This window comes from Meleagris gallopavo, chromosome 24 (assembly GCF_905368555.1).
Source record: "Meleagris gallopavo chromosome 24, MGAL_WU_HG_1.1, whole genome shotgun sequence".
NCBI lineage: Eukaryota > Metazoa > Chordata > Aves > Galliformes > Phasianidae > Meleagris > Meleagris gallopavo.
Genome location: NC_139427.1, coordinates 1 through 26,491, shown reverse-complemented (window position 1 = coordinate 26,491; position 26,491 = coordinate 1). Strand labels below are relative to the sequence as shown.

Genomic DNA, 26,491 nt, shown 5'->3' with positions numbered 1-26,491 from the left:
AATAAACTATAGAACTTAGAAAAACAAAGTTTTCCAACACAGGTCACAACATCAACACATTGGAGCTGACAAACGCAGCCTGCACTACCCTGCCCAGAGAGCAGAGAGCCACACACAGCAAGTGGAACTGCACAGAGGAAAAGAATGGCAAAGTTTGCTGAGGAGCTCCCCTGCATCTGATGTAACAGCACTTACAGCCACGGGAAAGTTGTATCCTGCACCCTTTTCTCTCTCACCTTCAACTCCTGCAAACTTCAGCTGACAGCACTGCAAACGGAAGCTGTACAAAATCATTTCACTTATATAGCCTGCAAGCGCTCCTACCAATTTGGTTGCTTTATTGTTCGACTCCCACTGATGGCTGATTAAAGCATGACAGTTTTGCTACTAGTAAAAGCAGTAGGCTTCTCTCCAGAGAAAAGTATGGATTTAGTCAGGGTACACATTGTCATTTTTATACAATATCACACTTTTTTTTTATACCGTGCCATTCAAGAAGCAGGATCTTCTTGGATCCATACATATTCAAGAGAAGATGCATAAGTTCTAAGAAATTACTGCATCGTCTGCTCTGATGCCTCAAAACAGGTCATAATATTCCTCACCAATAGCAGCTGAGCCCTGCTTTCAGTTGTCCACAGGATGTGGCCCAGAAAGGCACAACAAAATGAAGAGCAAACTTCCCTCAGTCACTGCACATTTAAAATCAGAAGAGGTATCAAAAGTGACACCCCAATTTGAGTTCTCTGCACTAATTACACCTTCCTCTGCTAATTGGTTTCAGCACTCCCAGCTTTGCACGCAGAGAACAGGACTGCACTGTACTGTGAAGCAAAAGGAGGATGAGGGAAGCAGAAAGGGACAGAAAAAGTTCAAACAACAGCATCCTATTAAAATCAGCATGCTTTACCTGTTGACTGCCTTTATCCCTTCCTCCTTGCATATCTACAGGTCCACTGCCCCAAGGTCTTTCAGCTCCCAGGGCCTCTGATCACAGCCAGCTTCCTCCTGGCTATTCTAGTCCAACCCCCAATCTTGCTAAATCTGGACGGAGTTAAAAGGAAATAGATGCCAGGCAAATGGACAGGCAATGATTATGAAGCACCAAATACGCATTGCGAGAGGACTGTTTACTTCTACTCTCAGCAACCACAACAATGGGCAGAAATTGCCAGCCTCTAATGCAATATGGCAGCCCTACCACAACCCAGAGACACATCAGGAATAAAGCAACTCCACAGCAGCCAAGGTCAGGCCAACAGCTTCAGCTGCCCCAAGTTAAGTCAGAGAGCTGTGCACACATGGCCAAAGAAGGTGGGCCAAAACATGGAGGCAAAGCAATGTAGATACTGGGAACATCCTCACATCTTGGCAGGCATAGCCTTTGTTTCCAGCAAACTGGTTTTAGGATAGGCTGGAAAAAATGTGAAGTTCCAGTGATCTCTTGGCTATACAGAGCATGTTTCCGTGCAGCTTGTGTCAGTGTACTGGCCGGTTTCCAGCACTGGCAGTTGTATTTTCAGCCCTTCTGTAATTTCAGCAGGATGCACAGCTCCTTGTAGACACTTCTAACCTAGGTAACACCAGCTGCACGAGGCTGTATGGGATCCCTCTCTTAGAGAGGTAAGAAGAAAGCACTGGTGCATTTAAGTGACTAAAGCCTGGAATTCTCCCGCAAGCAGAAAGTCATCAGCAGCCAGCAATGTCCAGCTGAAAAAAGGCACAGGATATTACTTTGTTGCAAGCTGCAAAATTAATGCGACAGTGCATTTGCCATGTTACTCTGCTGTGCTGATCCACCACCAGGAGACAATAGCTTCATCCAAATACAATTTTCAGAACACTTCTTTTTAAAATCCATGCTGAGTGAACCTCCCGAAGACATTACATGCAGCAGGATGATCTCCCAGCCGCATGTTTGAGCTCTGCAGTATTGGCTACCAAGCATCTCCAGGGCACAGATCCATCTTCCCCCTGCAGACATCGTCCAGCTGCCTTGGACCACGTAGCCCCAAAGCAGTGAGGTTTGAAGAGAAGTCACCCCCTCTTTCCAGTTAAGTAGAAGCAAATCCTTGGGCTTGAAAAAGTCAACTACCAGATCATTAAAAAAAAAAAACCCAACCCAAAACCACACACTGCTTCAGTTTGAGTTTTCTCCACTGCCCTTCTATCAACAAATTAATGATATCTAGAATTACCACAGCTCCTGACAGACGTACTGGATGCCACTGAAAACTTCAATTTTCAGGGGTGAAATTCTTTTCTGAGCAGGAAAAATACATGTGGTTTTCCATCAAATTGTTTCCAGCTTTCTGTGTTTTAGCTGTGTCTCATTCACCTCAAAGCTCTGCATGCAGACAGTGCTTTAGCATACAAGACAAAAGGACAACCAAATGCTTTTCAGAAGTCCCCTACAACTTCCCCAGGAAGACAGCCTCCAGGGACTGCCAGCAAGGCACTTGAAACCCCAGTTACGCTTGCAGGTACATCATTTTAAGTGCTTGCTGAACCAGGCACAAACCCACTCCTCTGCACAATCCAAATACTTACTAACTCCTGCCCACAAAGAATTATGTCATATCTCACCTTATCTAGCAGGCCAGAGCAACTTCCTTAGCACTGACTTTCCTAAGTACAACGGGGGAAGGCTCATGTTCCCTGCCCCCCCTCCCCTTAAGTCAGGATGCTGTGATCCAATTACAGGAAAACCATACCAAGTCCCTTTGCTCAGGGTGTTTCCAGCCTCACCATTCCCTAAGCATTACTAAAACAGTTCCATTTTCCACAGCTGCAGCCACAACCAGCCAACACACAGCACATCACCTATCACTGGACATCAGGGGCATTTTTTCCATGGACAAAGATGGCTTCAGCAAATCTCTACATAGGAATCACCCTTCACTATACATGAAAAGGCCAAGGGAAAAAAAAAAAAAACACAGGATTGCTGGATTGCTTAATTTTGTCCAAACATCTGTAACTGTTTAAACAACAGCCGAGTTCAGCCAAAGTTAGCATCAGGCTCTGCAAGCACATCAGGGAAAAGCACTCTGACGTACCAGCATGGCTCTCCTACAACTCTCAGTGCTCGTTTCCAAAGGTGAAGCAATAACTCAACTCGGTCCTCCCCACCCATAAACCACAGATGAAGATGGACAAGTGATTCAGCTGTACGACCGGAGGAAGTTCCTTTGGGATGCTCTCCACAGTCCACACTAAGGTTGCTGAGCTGCAGAGATCTCAAGGGAAACTTTCAAAGAGTGTCAGCTGTATCCAACACCTTAAGTGTGGCTATCACCAGAGGCAGCACCTACAGAAGGAACAGAACACTGCAGTAATGTGGTCAAGGAAAGCACCCCCTCGCTCACCAAGTCTCGCATGATGATCTTGTGTTATTTGCTGGTTTGTTGTCATACAGGATTTTATTCTAATTGTAGTTCCACTACTCAACTGTGAGAGGCATTAGGATTATAGTGCTATTTTTGTCAGTATTAAGCTGCATTAATATCCTTCTGCTATCTTTTATTCCACTCCCTCAATGCCTAAGAAGGAAGGTATGTTAATGCAGCATACCTGCTGAAACATAGACAATCTCAAATGCCACTATTGCCCTTACAATGTAATCACTCTATCATTTTCAAGCTCTTTGCTTCCAGGGAAGGATAGGGAAGGATATTTCATCCTAAAATAAGTTTCTTTTTACAACATTATCCCTTCATATTACCCAGTCCTCCCACAAACGTGGATCAATATTGTAATGTGTTCTGCCCTTGATATAGAACAAGGAATTGGAACAGTCAGGATCCACTGCACACTGTCCTTCTGCTTTATCAACCATCTCCAATGCCCTTAGAGATACAGAGATGCCAAAAACAAGTCCTCATGGGGTCATTATGTTGTTTTTTTCCTTTAAAGTGGTTCAAGTTTTAATTAAGAAGCCACAGTAATTAGATAGGCTTTGTGGCAGGGCTGTAAATGCTCACGATCACAGTTCTATCACTGGGCAAAGGCAAGACGACAACCCCTGATTTACTGAGTTCAACCTGGAATGTTCTCTCTGCTCCCACTTTCCTCAGAGCATCAGAAACAGGAGCAAAGATGTCTTCTGTTCTTTAAATCACAGTCCAAGGATGAACAAAAAGGCAAAAAAAAATTTAGAACCTGAGTAAAAAACACATGGGTCGGTATAAAAACATTTGTGTTGTCCTGTAACACCAGCTATGAGACAAAACAACCTCCCCACACACAGAGCTTCAGTCATTTGGATATGACAGAATAACACCAGGGGGTTTATAACCTTCATTCTGGAACTGCTCACAGTACACTCTGTGTAAGGCACAATGAATCATCAAAAGGAAGAAATGTCTGCAGAGGTTTCCTAGTACTACCACATGGCATAAAGGGCCCTGACTGTAGCCAAGAATCCAGACTTGAAAGTGAACATTAGATCTGTTACTCCCAAGCTTTCTTCAGTCCTTCCTTTCAGGTGAAGGATTAATTACCGATCCATTCAGAGAGCATTTTCTATGCCTCTGCTTTTTCAGGAGGCAGGAGGATTTAGTTTGCTACCATGAACTCGGCAGGCAATGGACACTTCAGTCTTCCCTGGTATCACAGCAAAGCAGAATCAGCAGCACAGCCCCAAGGATACTCTTCCTTTCCTATGGTCATCTCCACCTAAGCAGTAACCAAAAAACAGACACCTGAATCCCTCAATTTTCCTTCTAGAGGTTTCACAGCTCTATTAAAAAAAAAAAGGATTAGGAAAGGGAAGATTTTATTCTTGCACCAGTGAGAACTAAATAAGTCAAATGCAGGAAGGTTGAGGACAAGATTAATGGACATGGTAGACTATCACCAACTTCATTTCACCCTCTCCAAATTGCAATAGGACACTGCCAAGCAACACAATGAAAGAGCACAGTTCTAAGCCTCCACATCACACTTGGGCATAAGATTGCATCTGCCCCAGCATCTTGCTCAGAGGCAGGACTGACAACGTCCAGCTAATCTGTTTTTAACATTCCCCACATGCTCTTGGGCTGCAGTTATCTTCCCAATGGGAAGTCTCATCACTGACTTGGTTTCAACCTCAGCTTCATACCTGACGTGCCACAGAGAGCAACAATCCATTGCCAGTCTGTTCTCCAGGATGCCTGGGTACTTCATCCTCAAGGTACATGCACAGAAAACACACAGTCTATCCTAGAGTCACAGGTTTGCTTCATGTCTCAAGAGCGGAGGGAATAAATAATTGGTGTTAGTCCCACAATCCAGGCTACAAAATTAACATTCTCTGTGTCAACTGTCTGCTTGCAAAGGGCAGTGACAGGATGTGCTCAGCCATCAGCTGAAACCAAACAGAGCAAAATTCACATCTGTGTGTGACTTGGTTTTCTTAAGGTGGCAATGAGAACTGGGTGGTAACACAGGACATGCTGCACAGACAGCAGAACAAGCAGCAATCTCCATGCAACCAGGAAGGCCAGAAGACATCTGATCCAATGACATCCAGGCTCCTTCAGCTCCAAGCAGCAATCATGTGGCTGTGTTTTAAACATCAGAGTCCAGTTTTGAAGAAAAACAAAGTAAAACCCCTTATTCCACAGAACCCAGCTGAGAAAAGCAGATAATGCTAAACTAAACAGGTTTACTTTCAATATAGATTTTCTACCTCAAAGAAAATAACAAGCTTCACACTTTGTTTTTCCTTTTTAAAGTCATCTGACTTGGGCTAAAGCATAACAGTGCCAAGTTTAAGGGACAACTTCCATTTAAAGGCCCATCCAGCATCTCCTAGTTCCTTCAGGCTATTGGAACAGCATTTGGAATGAGCCATTAAGATTTCTGTGCACTGGGAATACAAACCACTGGTCTCTGCAAGCACACTACTCAATCTCAAGGCCTCTGAAACACAAAGATCTAGAATCCCACAGTCTGTGCATGTCTAACAACTAGGAAGTGAATAAAGGATGGAAAACAAAGTAATGTAGTTCCTCTCGTGCACAGAATTGACACTGTGCAGGTCCCCACGCTCATTTCCAAAAGGAAAGATACAGCTCTTAATGTCTTATCTTAGGATATTCATCCACACAAGAAATTAAATATCACAAAATAACAGTTATTATTATTGAAGAGTAGAATGTCATGGATTTACTGAACTTTTAAGCTGTAGATTAATTTGTCACTTTAAGCTGCTTCCGTTGGCCCTGAACAACACTTTATAAGGCTCAAGCCTGACAACAGAATTGCTCTGGAAAAGTTATCACATCAGATCTTGAACCAACTGCCAATTAAACGGTCTATGCAATGAAGTGTTATCTGGAGGGCAAAGGATAAAAAAACCATGCTAACTCCAACTGCAATAGCTCCATCCCTGTTAGTAAGAATGGTCATAGCCAAATTTCATCCAAGTTCCAACCATTTAAGTGGCTGGAGGAACAAGTCAGAGCTTTAGAACTGCAGAGAAAATAGCAACCTAGGTGAAATATAAAGGACACCTCGTATTTCAAGGCAGGAAACTTAAAGCAGAAACAGACAGCAGAAGACTAAGCTGGAGCCCACATCTCCCCACACAAGATTTTAAGCAGATAAAAAGTTAGCTAAGTAGGTATACTTGCAAAAAGGCTGGGAATTTAATAGTGACCATGCTTGAAGATTTTAACAGAGATGCAAACTGTAAAAAGTCAGGACAGCTCTAAGTTAACTCAGCCCACAGAAACACCAATCTCCCTTCTCTCCTTGCAGAGCAAAAGACTGCGCATAACCCTTTTCCTCCAGGCCTTCAAGCTTTGCTTCTACTCAGAGGAAAGCAGTGTTGGGAAAGCAATGCAGCTTGAGTTCACCTGGTTCATACTGATATTAACATCAGTTTTGAGCAGCGCAGATCTTAAAGTGACATTCATCCATGTGTTTCCCAGGGGCAGTCAGTGGCAGAGATGGGAACAGCGCATGCAGCCCTGGAGCTCCAGGTCTCAAGGTTCAGGCATCAGGCTTCACCGTCTTCCATCACTGATAAGCATTTAAAAAAAAAAAACTAAAAAAAAACTCCATACACTTCACATTGTAGCTCGAATGAATTTGGTCTCCATAAATGAGCAACACGGTCTGCACATTCTATTGGCTTCATAAGGTGGAGCTTTGTACAGGGTGCAAACCTTAACCACTGCACAACTGAGTCAAGGACAGGTGAAGGGAGGAAAAAAAAAAAGCTGCACCAATATCTCCAGTGTCACACGTTCATTAGACAATACTCACCGCCAACTCAGGAAAACAGCAGCTCTCACAGCTCCAGCTGTAGCATTACTTCAGCTCTGGTATTTAAATACAACCAGACAACCCTTAATAGAGCATCTAACATATTTAACTTAGGACTTCTCCCAAGGTAAAACAAAGACTTAAACTCAGTGAGCTGATGGGCCAGATTCTCATCAAGAGTAAAGCACGGACTCAGTCCTACACACACTTACCATAGCTGAGAATATTAATGCAATTATCCAATACTACAGCACCATTACAGGGCCTTCACTTAGTGTCAGTGCTGCAATAACTAGGCCATGACAAGCCAGATTTAGATTTACAGGCTCCACCCTTGCCTGCATGCTTTCTATATACACAGAATATCATAGAAATACATAGAATATCATTAATGTCAGCATGGCAGTCGTGGCCAGGAGTGCCTACAATGCACTGTGCAACACAACACAACCAGAAGAGTCACCCAGTGCAGAAGAAAAGCATGGTCATTACATCCCCTTATTTTCCGTAAGCTGTTCACTAGGGCTCTTTGAGATTTTGGGGATGAACATTTATTAGCTGTAATACTCACAAATGAAAACAACCTCAAAACATCTCACAAGCATTTTCACTGCACTGACAGCATGGGAAAAGCTGACCTGCCTCTCCCTCACTTCTCTGGGTTTCGATAGTCCTGATTTAAAACTGTTCAACTTCATTTCTCCCCATTTCTTTTTTCCAGCACTGTGTCTCACAACAGGCCTTCAAGATCCATCACTCTCCCCCAGATCCCTCAGCTTCAGCCAACTCCCCAGGGAAGATCAAAAAGGGAAGCTGTAAGTCACAAGGGAGCAGAGAAAGAAAGGGAATTAAAAAATAAATTAATCTCTGCCATCATGACTGAAATAATCAAATGACAAGATTCTTCCTGAGCATTAACTGCATTCCCTATTACAAAGCTCTAATCCAAGGGCAGCAACATTATGCACCCACCCATAACACTGTGAGCGCACATACTTGGCACTTCAAATTTGGGGTATTAAAGTTCACAATATTTGCAGTAACAATTCCACGAAAAACAGTTCTTAAAGACTACAGAACTGCATTAGCTTGCAAAACAAGAAGCATGTTTAGAGATTCATGTGGGTAGGTTTGCTAGGCAGTCCTGCATGTCCACTTAATTCCTCCCTGACAGGCAGACTTGGAAACTCAAAACTGGTGGAGCAGTGTTTTATTACAGTACAGCAAGACACAGTGCCTGAAGTAGATTACTTGGCAAAGCAGATTCAGTTCTTCTCTGTTGTGACAATTTTAGGGGGTAAACCTCCAATGTAAGACTTAGAATAAATAAAAATTAATGGGTTACGAATAACTCATAGCTTAAAAAAAAAAAATCACTTGTTATCAGTCAGCCCTCAAAAAGCACATTTCAGCTGTTGTTATTCCAAGCAACTGCTAAGGGCATCTGAGACCTCATTCACCTCCAAGCGAAATTAGCAATCGCATGAACATGCTGCAGAGTATGACTTTTGAATGAATGTGACTGGAACTTCAAAGCCAGTAGGGGTTGCTGCAACCACATGCAGTCGGAAGTGGAGAATCCCATCAATAGGATGGGAGAAGAACAGCAGCCCTGGCTGAGCAGAGCACCATATGGAGCTGGAGAGGAAGAAGAAAGCAAGCCTGGCCAGGGCTGTTCAACTGGAGTAGTTTGAAAGTGCTAGCCACACTGGGAGCCCTTTTGTGCCAAGGTAACAGCAAACTGTACATAAGGAATTTCACAAGGATCAACAAAGGGCTCATGGCAACAGAGAAGTCAGACACTTAGGAATTTTCATTACTATGGTAGCATCCAGACATCTCTGCTAAGCAAAGCAGCATGGAAGGCAAGGAATAACTAACACATGCTCTAGCTTACAACCTGTGTCACACTGGAAGGGGTGCACAAGAGCGTACACATGTTTGCTCTAGACAAGTGTCTTCTGCTTAAACACGGGAAGTCCAGCTTCAGCATCCCCAGGTCTCCAGTCTGACTGCAGGAATGCTCTCAAGCCACAGAAGTGCCATATCAATGGACCACTCCAAAACACCAGTTGAGCATTATGTAATATTCCTGTAGGATATGCTAATCAAACTCTGAAGACAGCAATGAACTTTTCAACTCCAAAGCACATGCTGAGAATGGAAAGAGGTATCTACGATCATACCAGGAGCTCTCAGGGAACTCAGACTACTCAGGAACACACAGCAGTAATCATTCAGCAGGAGAAGGGAATAAAAGAAGTAAATTAAAAATCAGTCCTACACAGAACAGAGCTTAAGAGTTTTTCCACGTATACATTGGCAAGAAAGGGAAGATGTGAATAGGTTCATGTGTCAGATGCTCAGCAAAGGAAGGGGTTGCAGGGGTCCAAAACTGCAGTCTTGTGACTGTTACTCTTAAGTCCCATCATATTAGGGATTTAATTCACCAGCTCAAAATGAAATTATGTAACTGCTTGAGAAACTCAACTTAGATACAATAGATTGTGCATACATTTCTAGCCCACTCAGTTACAAAAGGTACAAAGCAAGAGCTTCACACGTCATTAAGTTTAAAAACAAAAGCAAAAGGTACAAAACCACCATCTGTCCACTCCAAAAATAGCATATTTTTAATTTTAAAGAAATCCAATACATGTTTAATCCTGCCACATGTTCTGTTGAATGCTCTGTGAGCAAGGTTGAGTTTGTGCATTTCAAGTGATCTCTGAGTAACAGTAGATCATCAAAAGACATCGCGCATTAATTATCACGTCTGACTCCTGAAGTGTGGCACTGAGTGTTTCTCAGTACTACACGCAGATGCTGAGCACTGGCAAGGGCAGCCAGGCACCTCCCAGGAGGACGGGAAGACTTTGTTCTGGGTTTGCTGGATGTGACACCAGGCCCCAGCCCACGATGAGAGCTCCTCAGTGCCATGAATATTAACAACACGGTGATTAAAGCACAGACAAGGAGTTCCATTTGCATTTAATAGAAAGCTTCCTCACTGACAGCCTATGTAGCCCTTCTCAAGTCAATGAGTCTTCATGGGGTTCAGTTTCTCATTTGTTAAATTGTTTTCTGCACCTTTCCCTCCAGCAGCAGTCTGTCTGCTTTGCAAAGAAGGATAACAACAAACGTGCCCACACCACAAATTCCATGAAGCCCTTGCTTCTCTGAAGAGGAAAGACAGCACAACAGCTCAAGCTACAATTGGTCATCAGGTAGAGAAACAGAAAGGTGAACTCATTTATTTGTTATCCACCTGCAAGAACATCTCCCACACTAAAAGCAACAGGTAAAGGCCAAAAGAGTGGCGCCAACTTCCAGCAGAACATACCAGGGCAACCAAGCCTGACCCAAGCTCGTAAAATCTCTTCCCTTTCTCTTTGCCACACTATCCCTCCTTTACTCCTAACCCACACTGTCCACCCAACAGGACACTGTGATGCATTTTCTCACTCCCCTACCGTGAACCTTCTCCTAACTTAAAAGGTTATTTCCCGTTTAAGAAGTTGGCCATGTGAAAGATACAATGAATTATGTATGCTCTGGTATCAGATGCTTCTCGACAAAGGTCATGAAGAGTCGGTAGATCACAGCCCAAGGGGCAACAGCAGCCAGAAATACCTGCACACAAACACACTGCAACCAGAAGGCAGGGATTTCCTATCAATCCACGTTGTACCCCCAAAGCAGCAACACCGGGTCAGGTCTTTGTGACAATAAGTATATATCATCACACTTACTGTGACACTGAGTTGAACAACAGCTGGCATCCAGGGAAGGCCTGCATGAACCACACCACATCATCCCTCTCACGGAGCACTCTGCACTTCAACGGACAAGCTTTGGAATTATTTCACTGCCATCATTTGAGCAGTGCAGCAAAAGCACATATCAACCTTGAAAGCACCATTTATCATACAGAAGGAGACAAGCTGAAAGGTCAGGGTCTGACTAACAGCTGTGCATTTACATAGCCTCCCCAAACCACACATTTCACTATTACACCCTCTGTAACAGCATGCCAGATTGCCTTTTTAATAGCACATGGGCAGATTTGGGGGTCTCGTCTCTATTACAACCCTACAAACACTGAACAGGAAGTAAAAGCAGCATGTTCCTGATCATGAACAAACCAAGATCAGATCCACCTGTCCTTCTCACAGCATCAGCTTCCAGCTCAGAACAAGGTAGATGCGTATGCACACAGTCTCTGCTTTAAAAAAAAAAAAAAAAAAAAAAAAATCAGCAGCTGAGTTTTCTATTTTTTAGTTATATTTGAAGTCATACATCAATGCCACATCATTTGTTTTTGCAAAATCATGAATTAAACCAAAAAAATTTGTTCAAAAAAAGTCTTCAGTCCTGTGACACATAGCCTGGGCTCCTAATGTCAGCATGGGTTCTGCCACTGCCTTATAGCAGTGTTTCACTTAAGCCTTTCAGAGTCTTTTCCTCCTGCTTGTAAATAGTTGTCAGCGTTGTTCCTATTCTCAAAGAAGCACAGCAATGGGATCTGATTTCACTTTTTATTCTCACAAGGATATCTCACGCTTATCCACATCCAAGAATTAAGGCATACTTTCCTGGGAAGGTTATCTGCTCAGTCACCTCTTGTTATCAGACAAGAACTGCTCTGTAAGTTCAGCTTGCTCACAGCATGTTTCTGCTCAGAAACTTCCCATCTCCTTCCACATGGGAAACATGAGTAAAAACTTGCTTAGTACAAACCAAATCATTTGTCATTTTCCAGAGCAGCAGCAAATCCTGAAGTTGGCAAGGTGTTGGAGCATGGAAGGCAGCAATTGCTAACCCCACAGTAGATTCCAACTTGTCTTCAGCACATTTATAACCCAGCACCTGCTCTCTTCAACTGCTGGCAGCTCCAAAGCAATAAGAGGAAAGGCCTACAGCACAACAAAAACACTGTGGGAGTACCTGGGATACCTCAACATTTACTCAGTAACTTGGGATTCTTCATCAGTTTGCCTGGCTTGTACACTCAAAAAACCACAGACTACTAGAAGACAGAGGAGCCGGTACCCCATCCACCAGTGCAGAGCTCAGCATTGCTTCACGTGGTACACAAAAAAGAGCAAGGGCAAAAGTATAAAAAGAAAAACTGCATGTCCCATTCCAAGAGGAGAAATAGTTAACTCCTAATCCAAGTGTTAATGATCAGCTGACTGCTAGTTGGCCCCTGACAGAAAGCAGAAGGCAATAACTGACAAAATAAACAACACAAGTGACACTTTCAACCCAGCCATTCTGGAATTGGTGGAGGATCATGTAAATCTGCAGGACTTATCTCAGATGGAGTTCATTGAAAGTCAAAGTTATTGTAAAAGGAGGATGATGACTTCACAATGTGATGCTGCGTATCACAGTAAGTCCAGGGAAAGGGAGCACTGAGGGTAAGGCAGGCAGCAACCAGCACAAGTCCTCTGTAATCAGCCCAAGCACGCATACAGACAGCTCAGGGGGTCACCTTCCCCATCAGACATAATTTGTGCATTCACACACTCAACAAGCTCTTCATGAGCACTGAGAACTACAGATCTGATAAAGAAGGCAATGATGAAGCCTTTGCCACTTCCTTAAAACCTGCGTAATAACACATCTAACAAATTTATTTTACTCCCTCCTCACTCCCACATTCAGGTGCCTTCTGGGCATTCACCTCACAGCTGGGTGAAACGAATCACACTGATAACAGTTAACAACCCCTTCAGCCCTCTCGGAGCCCCAGTGATGCTGCGTGCCCTTGCAGAGCTCCAAGGCCAGCAGCACTGAGCTCCCAGTTATTAGTCTTCTGGAAGACTTTGAGAGAAATCTTTCAAGATACTATTCATGCTTTTATGTGGATTAGAGGGAAGTGAATACAAAGACTCAACCAAGAATCACCTCCTGAAACACAATATAAAGAAACTGGGAAACAAAAAACTGACAATTCAACTGCATTATACTACCACAGACAAACAACTGCTCAATCTGTATTATCCCCATCTGATTCCTTCCAGAAGGAAGGTCCTTGACTCGTTCCTCATTACCCAAGAAAGCCAGGATTCAGAGAGGGGGTGAAGGTGCCCCTAACTGCACTGGATATTTTGGGGAACCTGTGCCAAAAGACTAAGAACACATGCAGATGTCTGCCATCTGGCATGACACAGTGCCGCATTAAGGACCCCCAGCCTGACCCAGGAGCACTACTCTTCAACACAATTGTTCAGCACAATTAACATGACCAGTCATATCTTTGACAGTGATAAACCCCAACACTTTAATGCCAAAAGTTCTAGTTCAACCAGTTCCTCAGGCTTGTGACTTACTCTCCCCTACATCATCCATCATTTCAAAGACTCCTTCTTTTAAGCTGCTTTTACATCTTGTTTACTCTCTGTGCTTCGCTGCTGCACCAAAACATGGGCCCCTCCTCTCCTTTCTAAAGCAATGGGGATGGGAGATGTTCTTCCCAAAAAAGATATTTCCTCCTCATCCTCAGAAGTGTTTCCCAGGGGAAATTTCTTTTAGCAGCAATAACCACGACTTCACAAGTTGCCTTTTCAATATTGCTGAACCACCAAAATTCACTGTATGCACAAAATAGTTCTTCAGCCGAGAATTCAGACCTCGGTAGTCCAGGGCTCAGCTCCCCAGCTGAGTCAGTGAAAAAACGTATTTTACAAGCACTCAGGGAGCACAGACAGCTATCCAAAAGGCCAGAGGTACGCAAAGCTGCAGCACTTATGACCTATGTTGTCTCCTAAGATGACCTACCTTTCAATAGCCACGCTGCGTAGAAAATAACTGCTCAGCACATTTTCTTTAGGGGGCTGCTGAAATAAAAAATAAAAAGTGCTTTGCCTTAGAGCATGGTCAAGAAAGGAGAATACAGCACCTATTTTCCAGGCCTGCTACACTTTGCTTGACCTGTACAAGCAGATCTTGCAGCCCCAGAGGCCAGGCAAGGACCCAGGAGTCATAGGGAAATCCCTCACAAGCAGCAGTTCCTTCAGGATGTCTCCACAGTTGTCTTCGCCCACACAATCTCTGCTATCACCCTACGCCTTTGGAGGGTGTGGGTCAGACACGCCAAGCAGCACAGAGCCCAGGGACAGGCAGTCTCACTTCCCAGTGCTGCCAGCACCCAGGCAGAACCTGCCAACAGATTATTCATCAGCAAAAAAAGCCTCTGCTTCCCCACCTAAGCAGGATGAGGCCAATCTGCATTAAAAAAGAAAAACAAGAAAAACCACAACACCACAACCACCAACATTATGACAGTGTCTCAGATTTAACCCATCTAGCACCAAAGTTTCCAGGGCCAAAGTGGCCTTGGAAGTATCAGCCAAGGTAAATTCATATTGCAAATTTCAAGTCAGGAAAAGAAACCATGGTAGTTTAAAAGTTGGGCTTGGTGCTCCTCTCAGTTCAGCACACACCAGAGCCTACCCAAAAGATGGTCACAGATCTATTTTCTTCTACACTGAGGTGACTTTCACAAACCTGTACGCCTACAGCACATACACAGAGTTCTTTTTCCATTTTAGGGCTCTTTCTGTAAAAGCCAACGCAGGTCCTCCCACTCAGTTCCCATCGAGAAGCCACCTCACTTCCACAGTTACAAGATCAAAACAAAACACGAGTTTGGACTGAAACTGCAAAGGATGCTGAGCAGGTCTAAGACCATCAACATCTTTCTGAAGGTCAACGCTAAGATTGGCAGCCAAAGACATTAATAAGGTCCCCTATGGCCTATACAAATAGAATCTAAAACGACAGTAAAATCTGCAGCATCCATTACAAACAAACAAAACCACCAGCAGCAGCTTGCTGCACTGCAAGGACTGCACATCCAGAGTTTTATTACCCCTACTGCTCATTCTCAGCTCTGTCACTGTCTTATTTTGAAGAAAATACAGTTGGGATCTCCATTTCCCCCCTAAAAACACATGCAAACGGCAGTCCCCCACACCAAACTGCAGCCAGCTCTACCCAACCTTTATGTCTGACAAATTTGCACAGGAAATTTACTCCTACGTAAATTCCAAAGGACTTGGGGCTGAATGAAGTTCAAGGAAAGACCACTGCAGACTTCATTTACAGTACTTCCTCCTCCAAGTAAAAAGATGAGTAAAGGGAAAGGTAGGAAACTCCTGACAGCCCAGCAGTTCCTAAAGTACTTAAAAAACAAGACCTAAACCGAAGCCACACTTGGGAAAAGCAGGAATGTCACCAGCTGCGGATACCACCGCCAAGGACAAGGAGATGTGATGGGAGCAGGGATGGAGGGGAGCACGGGACAAGGCCAAAGCCTGCCAGCCCTGCCAACGGGGGAGGATGGAGTTCTGCAGGCTCTCACCTTCCGCCAGCACCTCGTCCACCGTCACCTGGCGGCGGCCGATGCCGAACACTCTGCCGATGTAACCGCTGCCGGGCCCTCCGCTGCCTCCGCCGCCGCCGCTGGTGCCCGATCCGGGCCCAGAGCCGCCCTGTTCCCGGCGCGAGTCGAAGAACTTCTTCATCTCTCAGCAGTCAGCTGAGAAGGCTCTGGGGGCGATGCTCTGCCGAAGGCCCAGCGCCCCAATTCTTCTCCAGGCCGGGGCGGCTCCGAGGGCCGCACGAGGAGTGGGGGTCACACCTGCAAAACCGCGGAGGGGGGGAGGACAGCCGGTTATCCCCGCGGCCCCGCAGCCTTCTCAGGGGTTGCCCTCCCCCCCGGGCGGTACCTTTCTGCAGGTGGGGGGCGCCTCCATGCGCCCTGCACAGGGCCCGGCCTGTCGCAGCCCCCGGCCCCTCACGGCGGGGGCCGCCTGCCGCCAGGGCCCGGGGCCCGCATCGCTGCCCGCCGAGCCCGTCAGGGAGCGAGACCTCCACCGTCCCCCACCGGCCCCGGAGCGAGCAGGAAATGGCCGTCACAGGAAGGCCCGGCTGCTCCCCTGGCCCTATGACGTCCCCTCACGGCCCGCCGAGACCGCAGCTTCACCCCCGCAGCGCGGCAGAGCGGCCCTGGGAGCGGGGAGGGCGGGCTGTAATGGCGGCCCGCGGGGCTGATACCGCCGCGCTGCATCCTGGGAGTTGTAGTTCCTGCCACCGCCCCCTCGCCTCTCCCCGCCGCAGCTCGGACTACAACTTCCAGCAGGCAGCGTGGCCCCGTCAGAGGTGGCCGGGAGCCTGTCAGCGAGGGCCGTGCCCGCGCTGGAGCCTGCTGGCGGCTGGTGACATTTATTTTCGAAATGCTGCGATTAAGTTTAGCTTCTTAATGTTATAATAGCAACAACTCCACATCTCGCGCTGCTCCTGAAGCGCAGGATTGGTCTGTACGCTGGTCCTGCTGGCACCTCCATGCAGAAGCCCGAAGGCAGAATCAGAGAGAAGCAACAGGCCTCAACCAGTCTGGGAAATAAATATTCCATTAAACGGGAAAAAAAAAAAAAAAGGTGAGGAGGGGCTGCATCTACACCCAAAATGCTCAAAGCTTGGCAACCTAGCGACGGATATTGGACAGAATTCCACCTTTCTCCTCCTCCCCAGTGCCATCTGCAGGCCTGCAGCTGGGTGTCCATAAGCAGCACTGCACCTCATCCAAAGACCCCAAAACCTTCAGAGAATGGTGAGTTCAGCTTCAATCTTGTGAATCTTGCAGTGCTCTTGGGGTTCTTAGGGAACAGGAGAAATAAAAGCTTCTATAGAATCATAGAATCATTTTGGGGAGAAAATGTCATTTTGGGGGAAAAGAAACAGTATTTGGGGGAGAAAATGTCATATTTTAGGGAGAAAATGTCATATTTTGGCGAGCAAAGTGGTATTTTGGGGGAGAAAATGTTATTCTGGAGAGAAAAGTGGCTTTTGGGGGGAGAAAATAGCATATTTTGGGGAGAAAAACGGTATTTTGGGGGAGAAATTGTCATATGGGGGGTAGTGGGGGGCTCTGAGGGGCATTGGGGCACACTGGGGAACACAGGGGGGAACCAGGGGACTCTGAGGGGCACGTGGGGGGGGCACTAGGGGGTACTGGGGGTCACTGGGGAGCACTGGGAGGCTCTGATGGGCACTGGGGGGCTCTGGGAGCACTAGGGGGCTATTAGGGGCACTGGGGGAGCTGTGAGGAGTAATGAGAGTCTTTGAGGGGCACTGGAGGGCTCTGAGGGGCACAGATAGGCAGTGGGGGGCTCTGAGAGTCACCGCAGGTTACTGGGGGGCTCTGAGGGGCACTGGGGGGCTCTGAATGACACTGAGCAGAACTGGGGAGCTCTGAGGGTACTCAGGTCACTGGGGGGCACTAACGGGATCTGAGGAGCTCTGAGGGATGTGGATTTAATGGGTGGTCCACCCAATGGATAAGAAATTGGTTGAAAAGCTGCAGACAGAGGGTGGTGATTAATGGTTCTATGTCCAGACGGAGGCCGGTAATGAGTGGCGTCTCCCAGGGGTCTGTCTTGAGACTGATGCTCTTTAATATCTTTATTAGTGACGCTGACAACGGAATCGAGTGCACCCTCAGCAAGTTTGCTGATGACACCAAGCTGAATGGTGTGGTTGACACGATGGAAAGAAGGGATGCCATTCAGAGGGACCTCAACAGACTTGACAGGTGGGCCCGGGTGAACCTAATGAGGTTCAACACGGCAAAGTGCAGTTTTGCACTTGGGCCGGAGGAATCCCAGGCATCCATACAGACTGAAAGGAGCAGTCCTTGAGAGCAGCCCTGCAGAGAAGGTCATGGGGGTCCTCATGGATGAAAAACTGAACATGAGCCAGCAGTGTGCTCTTGCAGCTCAGAAAGCAAATGGTATCCTGGGCTCCCTCGGAAGAGGGGTGGCCAACAGGGACAGGGAGGTGATTGTCCCCCTCTACTCTGCTCTTGTGAGGCCCTGTCTGGAGTATTGTGTCCAGGTCTGGAGCCCCCAGTACAAGAAAGACAGACAGCTGTTGGAGAGGGTTCAGAGGAGAGCCACAAAGATGATCAGAGGGCTGGAGCACCTCCCATACAGAGACAGGCTGAGGGAGCTGGGCTTTTTCAGCCTGGAGAAAAGAAGGGTGACCTAATTGCAGCCTTTCAGTACCTAAAGGGAGCCTATAAACAGGAGGGGAGTCAACTCTTTACAAGAGTATATAACAGCAGGACAAGGGGAAATGGTTTTGAGGAAGATTTAGGTTGGATGTCAGGGGAACCACATTGGAACAGGGCAGTGCTTCTGAGCACCTGCAGTACATCGATGACATTGTGGAGTGGGGTGATACAGCAGAGAAAGTTTTTAAGAAAGGAGTGCAAATAATCGAAATTCTTCTGCGTGCTGGTTTCGCTATTAAGCAAAACAAAGTGAAAGGACCTGCCCAAGAAATTCAGTTTCTAGGAGTAAAATGGCAAGATGAGCGTCATCACATCCCAGGAGATGTAATCAACAAAATCACCACTATGTCTCCACCCACTAGCAAGAAAGAGACACAATCTTTTCTGAGTGTAGTGGGCTTTTGGAGAATGCACATCCCAAACTACAGAACAGCAGCAGGCTTTTGAGCAGATTAAACAAGAGATAGCCCGCGCTGTGGCCCTAGGGCCAGTACGGATGGGACAAGATGTAAAGAACATCCTCTACACTACTGCTGGAGAGAAAGGTCCCACTTGGAGGCTGTGGCAAAGAGAGGTAGCGAATGATTTATCTTTACACTGACTCGTGGATGGTGACAAATGCCTTATGGGGGTGGTTACAGCAGTGGGAACAAAACAACTGGCAATGGAAGGGTAAACCTATTTGGGCTGCTGAACTGTGGAAAAACATTGCTGCCCAAACAAAAAATATGGTTATAAAGGTGCGTCATATAGATGCTTCTGTGTCCAAGAATAGGGCTACTGAAGATCAGCAAAATAACCATCAGGTAGTTCGAGCTGCCAGAATTGAGGTGGCTCAAATAGACTTGGACTTGCAGAACAAGGAAGAATTATTTCTAGTGTGATAGGCCCACAAGAGCTCAGGCCATCAAGGAAGAAACGCGACATATAAGTGGGCCAGAGACTGAGGGGTGGACTTAACTATGGACGCAATTGCACAAGTTATTCATGTCTGCGACACATGTGCCATAATTAAACAAGCCAAGAGGAAGAAACCTCTCTGGGGGAAGGGCGATGGCAAAAGTATAAATATGGGAAGGCATGGCAGGTTGATTGTATACCATCTTGCCACAATCTCACAGTGGTGTTATGTGCTCATCGTGGTGGAGGCAACCACTGGGTAGCTTGAAACATATGCAGTACCCCATGCTACCACCTGAGACACCATATTAGATCTGGAGAAGCAAATCTTGTGGCGACATGGCACCCCAGAAAGAATTGAATCAGATAATGGGATTCATTTCAAAAATTCACTTGTGGATATTTGGGCCAGAGAACATGGCATTGAGTGGATTTATATCCCCTATCACGCACCAGCCTCTGGTAAGATCGAATGCTACAACGGGTTGTTAAAAACCATGTTGGAAGCAATGGGTGGTGGAACAGTTAAGCATTGGGAGAAGTACTTGGCAGAAGCTACCTGGTTGGTCAACACTAGAGGATCAGTCAATTGAGATGGTCTTACCCAATCCAGCTTCCTACATACTGTAGAGGGAGATAAGGTCCCTGTGGTACACGTAAAAAGCATGTTGGGAAAAGCAGTCTGGGTCCTTCCAGCTTCTGGAAAGGGCAAACTCCTCCGTGGAACTGTTTTTGCACAGGGACATGGGTGCACTTGGTGGGTGATGGAGGAAAATGGGGACATCCAGCGTGTTCCACAAGGGAATTTGATGCTGGGGGTGTAGTCAGCAATTCCATGTATGCATGTGTATATTGATATGTGCATATGTAATGCATGTTAATTATTTGTTTGTTCATATATAGATATATGTTAAGCATGATGTGGTGATCTGGAATAAGGGGTGGAATGTTGTGGTTTTGTGATTTTTTTGTTTTAAGTATTCCACATCAGAACATCATGTGAACCAGTGAGAGTTAAAGAGTTAATGTTCTGGTTCCATTTACTGCCTCTTATGGGCATTTCAAGTATTCTGATCGGAGGGGACAGGCAGCATTCCTGGAGGACTCGGCATGAAGAGGAAGATAGGTGGAGCTCCGGATGGGACCCCGTGCGTCTCTCTCCCTCTGGCCCCGCTCAGCTCACTCTCGGTTTGCGGTAGAGAAAAGCATGTGTTTCCTTGCAGTCTACTAGAGTAAGACTACTTAGTCTGCTACCTCATACTTTGGATGCTCTTGTCTCTCTCTCGTTTTGTTCGATTTGGTTAAATTTAGTAAATTAATGTTCCTCCCCGTTACCGGGAGGCAACCAATTGTTGCCTTTTTTTTGTTTTGTTTTTTTAGACCTATCTGCTATCTTTCTAGCCACCCCCCTCTCCTCCTCTCCCTGAGCACAAGGCCTGCCTCAGGGCTAGCTAGCTAAGCTGAAAGAAAAGAGGGAAGGTAGTTTTCCCCTCTCTCATTTTTTGTTTATTTGTTTTCCTGGGCTTTTTGCCCTTTGTCACAGACTGATAACTCCGTGACAATTGCTTTTCCCTCTTCTTCCCCAGAGCATTCCACTCTGTTCTGATTTTAAGCACAAGTGTTCTATATTTAACCAATCCTGTTCTTGGCAAGCAGTATCACAGCCCTTATCACTCAAGATACCGACTTCTGCAGCTATGCACATACTAAGTTAAGTGCCTGTCTGTAAACTGAGCTCTTTTCTGCCAAAATTTCCCTGTGCACAGAATAGGAATGAGAACAGGCCTCAAGAGAATTGGACCTCCTAATATCATCTTTCTGAAAAGCCCTGTTTTTGAGGGGTTGGCAGGGCTCTGGATTTCCTTTTACAAACATGATACAAATACTATTCTCCCTCATCAAATTTTGCACTATAAGTCTCATAGGCTCCTACTCTGTCTTCTTGATTCTACTTTTCTCAATTTTTTGATACAGTTTTTTATCGCCTCCCTCTCTCCTTCCCCTCTCAGCTTGCACACAGGAGCTTTCTACTTCCACTCCTCTACTGCAAACTCTGTAACTGGCAGTTCTGCAACTCTGACAACAACTACTTCCCCCACCACTAACAAATAACAACTAAGCTTTACCCAATGCCCGTAACTCATGTCAGGAAGTTGATGGAAGCACTTGTATCATCTTGTAGAATCTGCAAAAAGATAATAATGTGAACAAACTCTTCTTTACTCCATTTCACTAAATAAAGAAAGCTTATAGAACAACTTAGTCAGATTCTGCTTTGGAGACCTACTGTAAATCAGAACAAAACAGTACTAACAGAAATATTGTGCATTAGGACAGTGTCATACGTACCATTCCTGCAAATTAACTGTCTTAACTGCCTATGCTAAGGTAAACAGCCTGGTTAAAACTCAATTCCACAGCCTTCCAGAGTCGGAATTCCACTTGTCACAGAAGACATTCACATGCCAATTATACAGTCGGAAATATTTTCATAAGTAGACAGTTCTGAGGCTTTGGTAAGCTTCTTCTTCCCCACTTTTTACTTTGCAGAGTCCACCATTCTTCTGCTTGACATCAGTCTCTCCACAGAAAGCAGCAGAGACTGCACAAAGTAAGCAGTCTACTTCACAAAGTACAAAGTAAAACAACTGCTGAGAAATAAAGCACAAGGGAAAGAAACACACCTTTTCCAATTTGTGAAGATAAAAACTTATCTATTTTCCCAGCTATTCTAGCATCTAATCCATCCTAAACATTGAGGAAGGATGAAATACAAATCAATTTCAAGGTCACTTATAGCCATCATATCTAAGAAAAATAAAGCTCGATGAAAAGAACCATGAAGTCACAGAAACCATTTTAAAACATTGGTCTATAAGAGATCAAGAGCACTGAAGGGTACAACACAAGTAGCACACAGTACTTCAAGTGCTGTATTACAAGTCCCCTGAAAAGAGTTATTTTAAACCAGGTTTTGATTCCTACAACTCCAATTCCCCAAACTTAGTGAGACAGTAACACAGCAAAGGGGAAACCTCCCACAGCAGAAGCCTTTCACAGAAGAGACCCAGCTGGAGTCCTCAGTTCCACTTATGAAACCCCCGCAGCTCATATGCTCCACTCGCTCTTCCCTGAGCCAGCTGCCAGCAGAAGCTGATGCAAGCAGAGTCATTCGCACACTGCTTCCCTCCTCCTGGAAACCTCGGTACCATCCTAACACACCTCCTCCACCCTGAGAAGCCCTAATTCGCCCCGGGACCTGGCAGCGACAACTAAGGCGTGCACACCTACCAGCTTCTTAGCTTCGGCTCCACTCCGTATTCTGTTGAGGTACCGGGAAACGACAGAGGCCGCTTTCCTGCGGAACGGCGTCAGTCAGCGCCCAGAACCGAGCAGTGCGCTCAGCCCTGCGGTGAGGCCGGGCCGGGCCGGGCCGGGCCCCCGAGAGACGGGAGCTCCGGCGGGAAAGAGAAAAAAGCAGCCCTGAGGAAGGAGGCGGCATCTGTATGCGTCGTACTTGTGGATGGCTCGGTTCACGTCGCGCTCGTAATTCGCTAGCTCTACGGGGAGAAACACAGCTGGAGCAATCGAGCCGGATCCAAGGATACCCTCCCTCCCCCCGCGCGCCCCCCGTACCCATGAGGAAATCTGTGATGCCCTGGTTGAGGCTCTCCTGCAGCACCTTCCGCCTGCTCTTTGCAAGCAGCGGCAGCGACCAACACCGGAAAATCGCCCGGCAGCACTTCCGGCGGTGACGTAATCAGACCGCGACAGGCTGCGGCGCGCAATGCGGAACGTGGGGATCGTCATGCCGCTGCGCTCCGGCTTCGACGGGGGAGGAGCCGCGGCGGGGTTCCCCGTTCCGCCGGCGCAGTGGAGACGCGGCTGATAGCGAAGAGGTGCTGCGGAAGGGGGTGCTCAGGTAGACCGGCCGAGTCGTCCATGCGTCACATCCACCCCGAGCAGCTTTAAAAGCTGGGCTCCTCCTCAGCTTTGCCAGCGAGGGGACAGAAGCCGGACTATGCTGGCCAAAGGGATGTCCCGTCCTCGGTGTCGTCACGCTGAACAACGTACCAGGGGAAGATGGCCGGCAGTCTGCTGCTGGTCGGGAATCGGCTGGACATTCATCAGTGAATGGAGAGCAATTGCATTGCACATCACTTGCTTTGCATGTTCTTTTGTAGCTATTGTGATTTTTGCTTACTCTTCTATCCAGGTTCACCAGTCTTTGCCCTGCATTGCTCAAGTTCCACCTGGGATTGCTGAAGACTACAGGATTGCTCATCTTTGCGTGGGTTCCATGAAGTCTGCATGGGGTTTGCAAAATTCTGCACGAGTTCACTTAAGTTCACAGTGGTTCGCACAGTTTTGCTGGTCTTTGCTGTCTAGAAGTTCTAGTTCTTTATTCAGTCCCTGACAATCTGCAGGTGGAATAATCTCGATTTCTGATTCATCTAGTGCTCACCATAGTGCTGCTGCCACTTCCCCCACCTTGTCAGGGGATATCCCTTCAATTAAAATATCATTTGTACGTTGATACAATTTCACATCCTGAGGCAGTGAAACTTTGTAAAAGCTCAGCAGGAACAAGTGTGGCAGAATGTTTACACACCTGTGGGAATCTGCTAAAGGTACTTTGTATCCCCTCCCAAGAAGAAGCAAAGTCTTCTTTAACCTCTTCCTGCAAGGGAACCGCAAAGAACGTGTACACCAAAGGCTGCCATCCATGGATGTGCGGCTGCTCACAAAAACAGCTGTTATGTTGGCAATGTTTGAAACAGCAGCTGCTAGCAGGGCTGTATTAGCATTCATGCGCTGATAAACAATTGTTAATTGCCACCTCCCATCTGGTTTCCAAACTGGCCAGACAGATGAGTTATATGGGAAGTGCCTTCCAGAGATTATTTGGTTATTTTCCAAATCTACTGAGACTTCAGAAATCCCATGTTGTGCCACAGCAGAAATGGAATACTGCAGTATGTCAGCAATCTCTAATTTGAGGAGTGCAGGGGCTACGCAAAGTATGCACACTGCAGCCTCCCTGTTTCTTTGGGGTTTGGGATTGATAGTTGAGCCAAAAGACCACATGCTGTCATACAGGCAGATTCCAGGTTCACCCACTGAGGACACCAAATCCTAATCTGAGTGTCACTGGAGTGCTCTGAGGGGCTCTGAAGAGCACTGGGAGGGTCTAAGGCAGAGCACAGGAGCCTCTGAGGGTCATTGGGGGACACTTAGGGGCTCTGAAGGGCACTGCGTGGTTTCTGGGGGGCTCCGAGTGGCACTGGGGATGTCTGAACTAATGCATGTGCAATTCTACACCTGAGCTGGCACATGCATAGTGCAGTGCCAAAACTCATGCATGTGTAGTGATGTGCCTGAATGAGTGCATGCATCCTCACATGCCTGAACAACCGCATGCGTACTGTGCTATCAGAACTGGAATGTGCATACTGATGTGCAGGAATTAGCGCATGCATAGTGCAGTACGGAATATGGTACATGTGTAGCATTGTGTTGCAACTGGCGCATGCGTGATGCAGTGAAAAAAATTACACATGTAGTGCTGTGCCAAAGCACCACAGAGCCCTAACCCTGGGGAGAAAATGCCATATTTTGGGGGTGGAAAATACCATATATTTGGGAGAAAACTGGTGTTTTGGGGAGAAAAGGTCACATTTTGGGGGAAGAAAAGCAGGTGTCACAGTTATGTATATCAACATACAACTGTCCCAGGGGGCTGTAGGCCGTGGCCCCCAGCCCCAAAAAATGGGAATGGAAAAGGGAAGGATAGGGAGATGGGAGCTGGGCTCAAAGACAGAATAGCAGCAACGATCTAAGAAGGAAAACTTAATTTTACTAACTATGATATCGGAATGGAAGATAACACAGTATAATACTAATTGAAATTGGGTCTAATCAATTAAATAAAAATAAGAGGAACAGTTTCTGAAAACCAAAAGGCCTACTTTGAACTGGAGGATATGAAGTTCTTTCTCTCTGACCGTGAAGTCCCCTGGGATCTGCAGTTCTTCTGCTCTTTTGAGAACCAGGCATATGGAAAGCTGTCAGTCCATGGAACTGAATTATTAACTCTTTAATTACCTCTGCTTTACAGGATCTTATGATGTCAAATAGCAATAGCAAAACAGAGGGGCTGTGGGAGGCTCTGAGGGGCACTAGGAGACATTGAGAAGACCTGGGGGACACTTCTGGGCTCTGAGGAGGACCGGGGGGCTCTGAAGGAGTTCCCACCCCCCGCCATCTCCTTTAAGCCGTACCACTCTCTCCTTGTGGAGCTTTGGGGCTCCCCTCCTCTCCTTCCCACTCTCCCATTGCTTTCCCTGCATGCTTTCTAGGCTGCGTTCAGTTATTCCCATTGTTTCTTACCCTTCTTTAGGTGCTGCTTTTCATTCCAGGATATCCAACCTTATAGAGGAAATGGGATTCATCTCAGAAGGCAATGAGCAGCTTTGGCTGTGAGCTTCTTATTTCAGTCAGGTGGGTCCCAAAGCAAAGCTGTTGATGGAAGTGTCAGGGAAGGAGATGGAAGCACTGCACATGCTACTAGGGAAATGAATTAATTACATTAATTGATTCTCAAGGTGGTATTTGAGCCATGGAGGCAGCAATGGGCTTTAATGGCCTTCAGTGCTCCCTGCACAGAGGCATCCCTGAGGGGTTCTGATGGGTGAGGTGCACCCGCTGTGCACAAACCCCCATTGCAGGGTGCACAATTAACAAACATACAGTTTGCAGAGTGGCAACTGCAGAGAACAGTATTTTACAGGCTTTATAGATAGAAGGATTACTGCAATAGTAAGTAATTGACAATCCAAAATAAATGTGCACCCATGTCCTAGGCTTGCAGTAGAAAACTCCAAAGGGAAAGACCTCCAGAAAGAGATTGTGACACAGTTATCTCTAGATCTGAGTCTGTGACAGGGACACAAACCCAGGAGATAAAAGAGAGGGGAGAAAAAACTATCCTACATATTAACAGCACAGCCAGCCGCAGCCCCATGACCAGTGAGACAAGGCACATGGTGGGCCGTGCGCTCCAGGGGAGGTGGAGAGAGTAGGGAGATGCAGATGGGTCTAACAAAAAATAAAACAAGGACAGTGATCTGAGGTGGAGCAGTGACTTAATAAATCCAACCAAATTAAACAAAGTGAGAGAGAAACAGAGCATCAAATAGGAGTTCCTCCACAGGAGAAGCACGCACCTTTTTCTCTGCTTTGATCCAGCCA

At 46.3% G+C, this 26,491-nt stretch overlaps 1 protein-coding gene and 2 long non-coding RNA genes across 24 annotated transcripts in view; 1 reads left to right on the top strand and 2 right to left on the bottom strand.

The window, feature by feature from the left end:
• The window catches only part of AAK1 (AP2 associated kinase 1), a 63,730-nt gene extending 47,400 nt beyond the window's left edge, over window positions 1–16,330 (bottom strand). For 18 of the 21 annotated variants that reach the window (XM_085242792.1, XM_085242795.1, XM_085242796.1 and 15 more), the window contains exons 1-2: window positions 15,996–16,330; window positions 15,629–15,907 (exon numbers count right to left, since the gene is read on the bottom strand). In XM_085242792.1, the coding sequence (XP_085098918.1) occupies window positions 15,629–15,791 (163 nt within the window). In that variant the 5' untranslated portion in view covers window positions 15,792–15,907; window positions 15,996–16,330. Of the gene's footprint in view, window positions 1–6,845; window positions 6,871–14,043; window positions 14,103–15,628; window positions 15,908–15,995 lie in introns of those variants that run through there. The other 3 variants (XM_085242799.1, XM_085242798.1, XM_085242801.1) reach the window with 3 other exon arrangements.
• Window positions 16,331–16,730: 400 nt separating this feature from the next.
• On the top strand, window positions 16,731–25,742 carry LOC146542815 (uncharacterized). The gene is made up of 3 exons (XR_014887960.1): window positions 16,731–16,879; window positions 17,738–23,531; window positions 25,641–25,742. It is a non-coding gene; the product is annotated as an uncharacterized LOC146542815 (long non-coding RNA).
• Window positions 17,700–23,019, bottom strand: LOC146542816 (uncharacterized). Of its 2 annotated transcripts, none has more exons than XR_014887959.1 (4): window positions 22,877–23,019; window positions 22,758–22,800; window positions 22,532–22,598; window positions 17,700–21,888 (listed from the first exon to the last, which is right to left on the bottom strand). It is a non-coding gene; the product is annotated as an uncharacterized LOC146542816 (long non-coding RNA). The 2 variants fall into 2 exon arrangements; XR_014887958.1 differs by having other exon boundaries at window positions 17,700–21,891; window positions 22,877–23,017.
• Window positions 25,743–26,491: the final 749 nt, after the last annotated feature.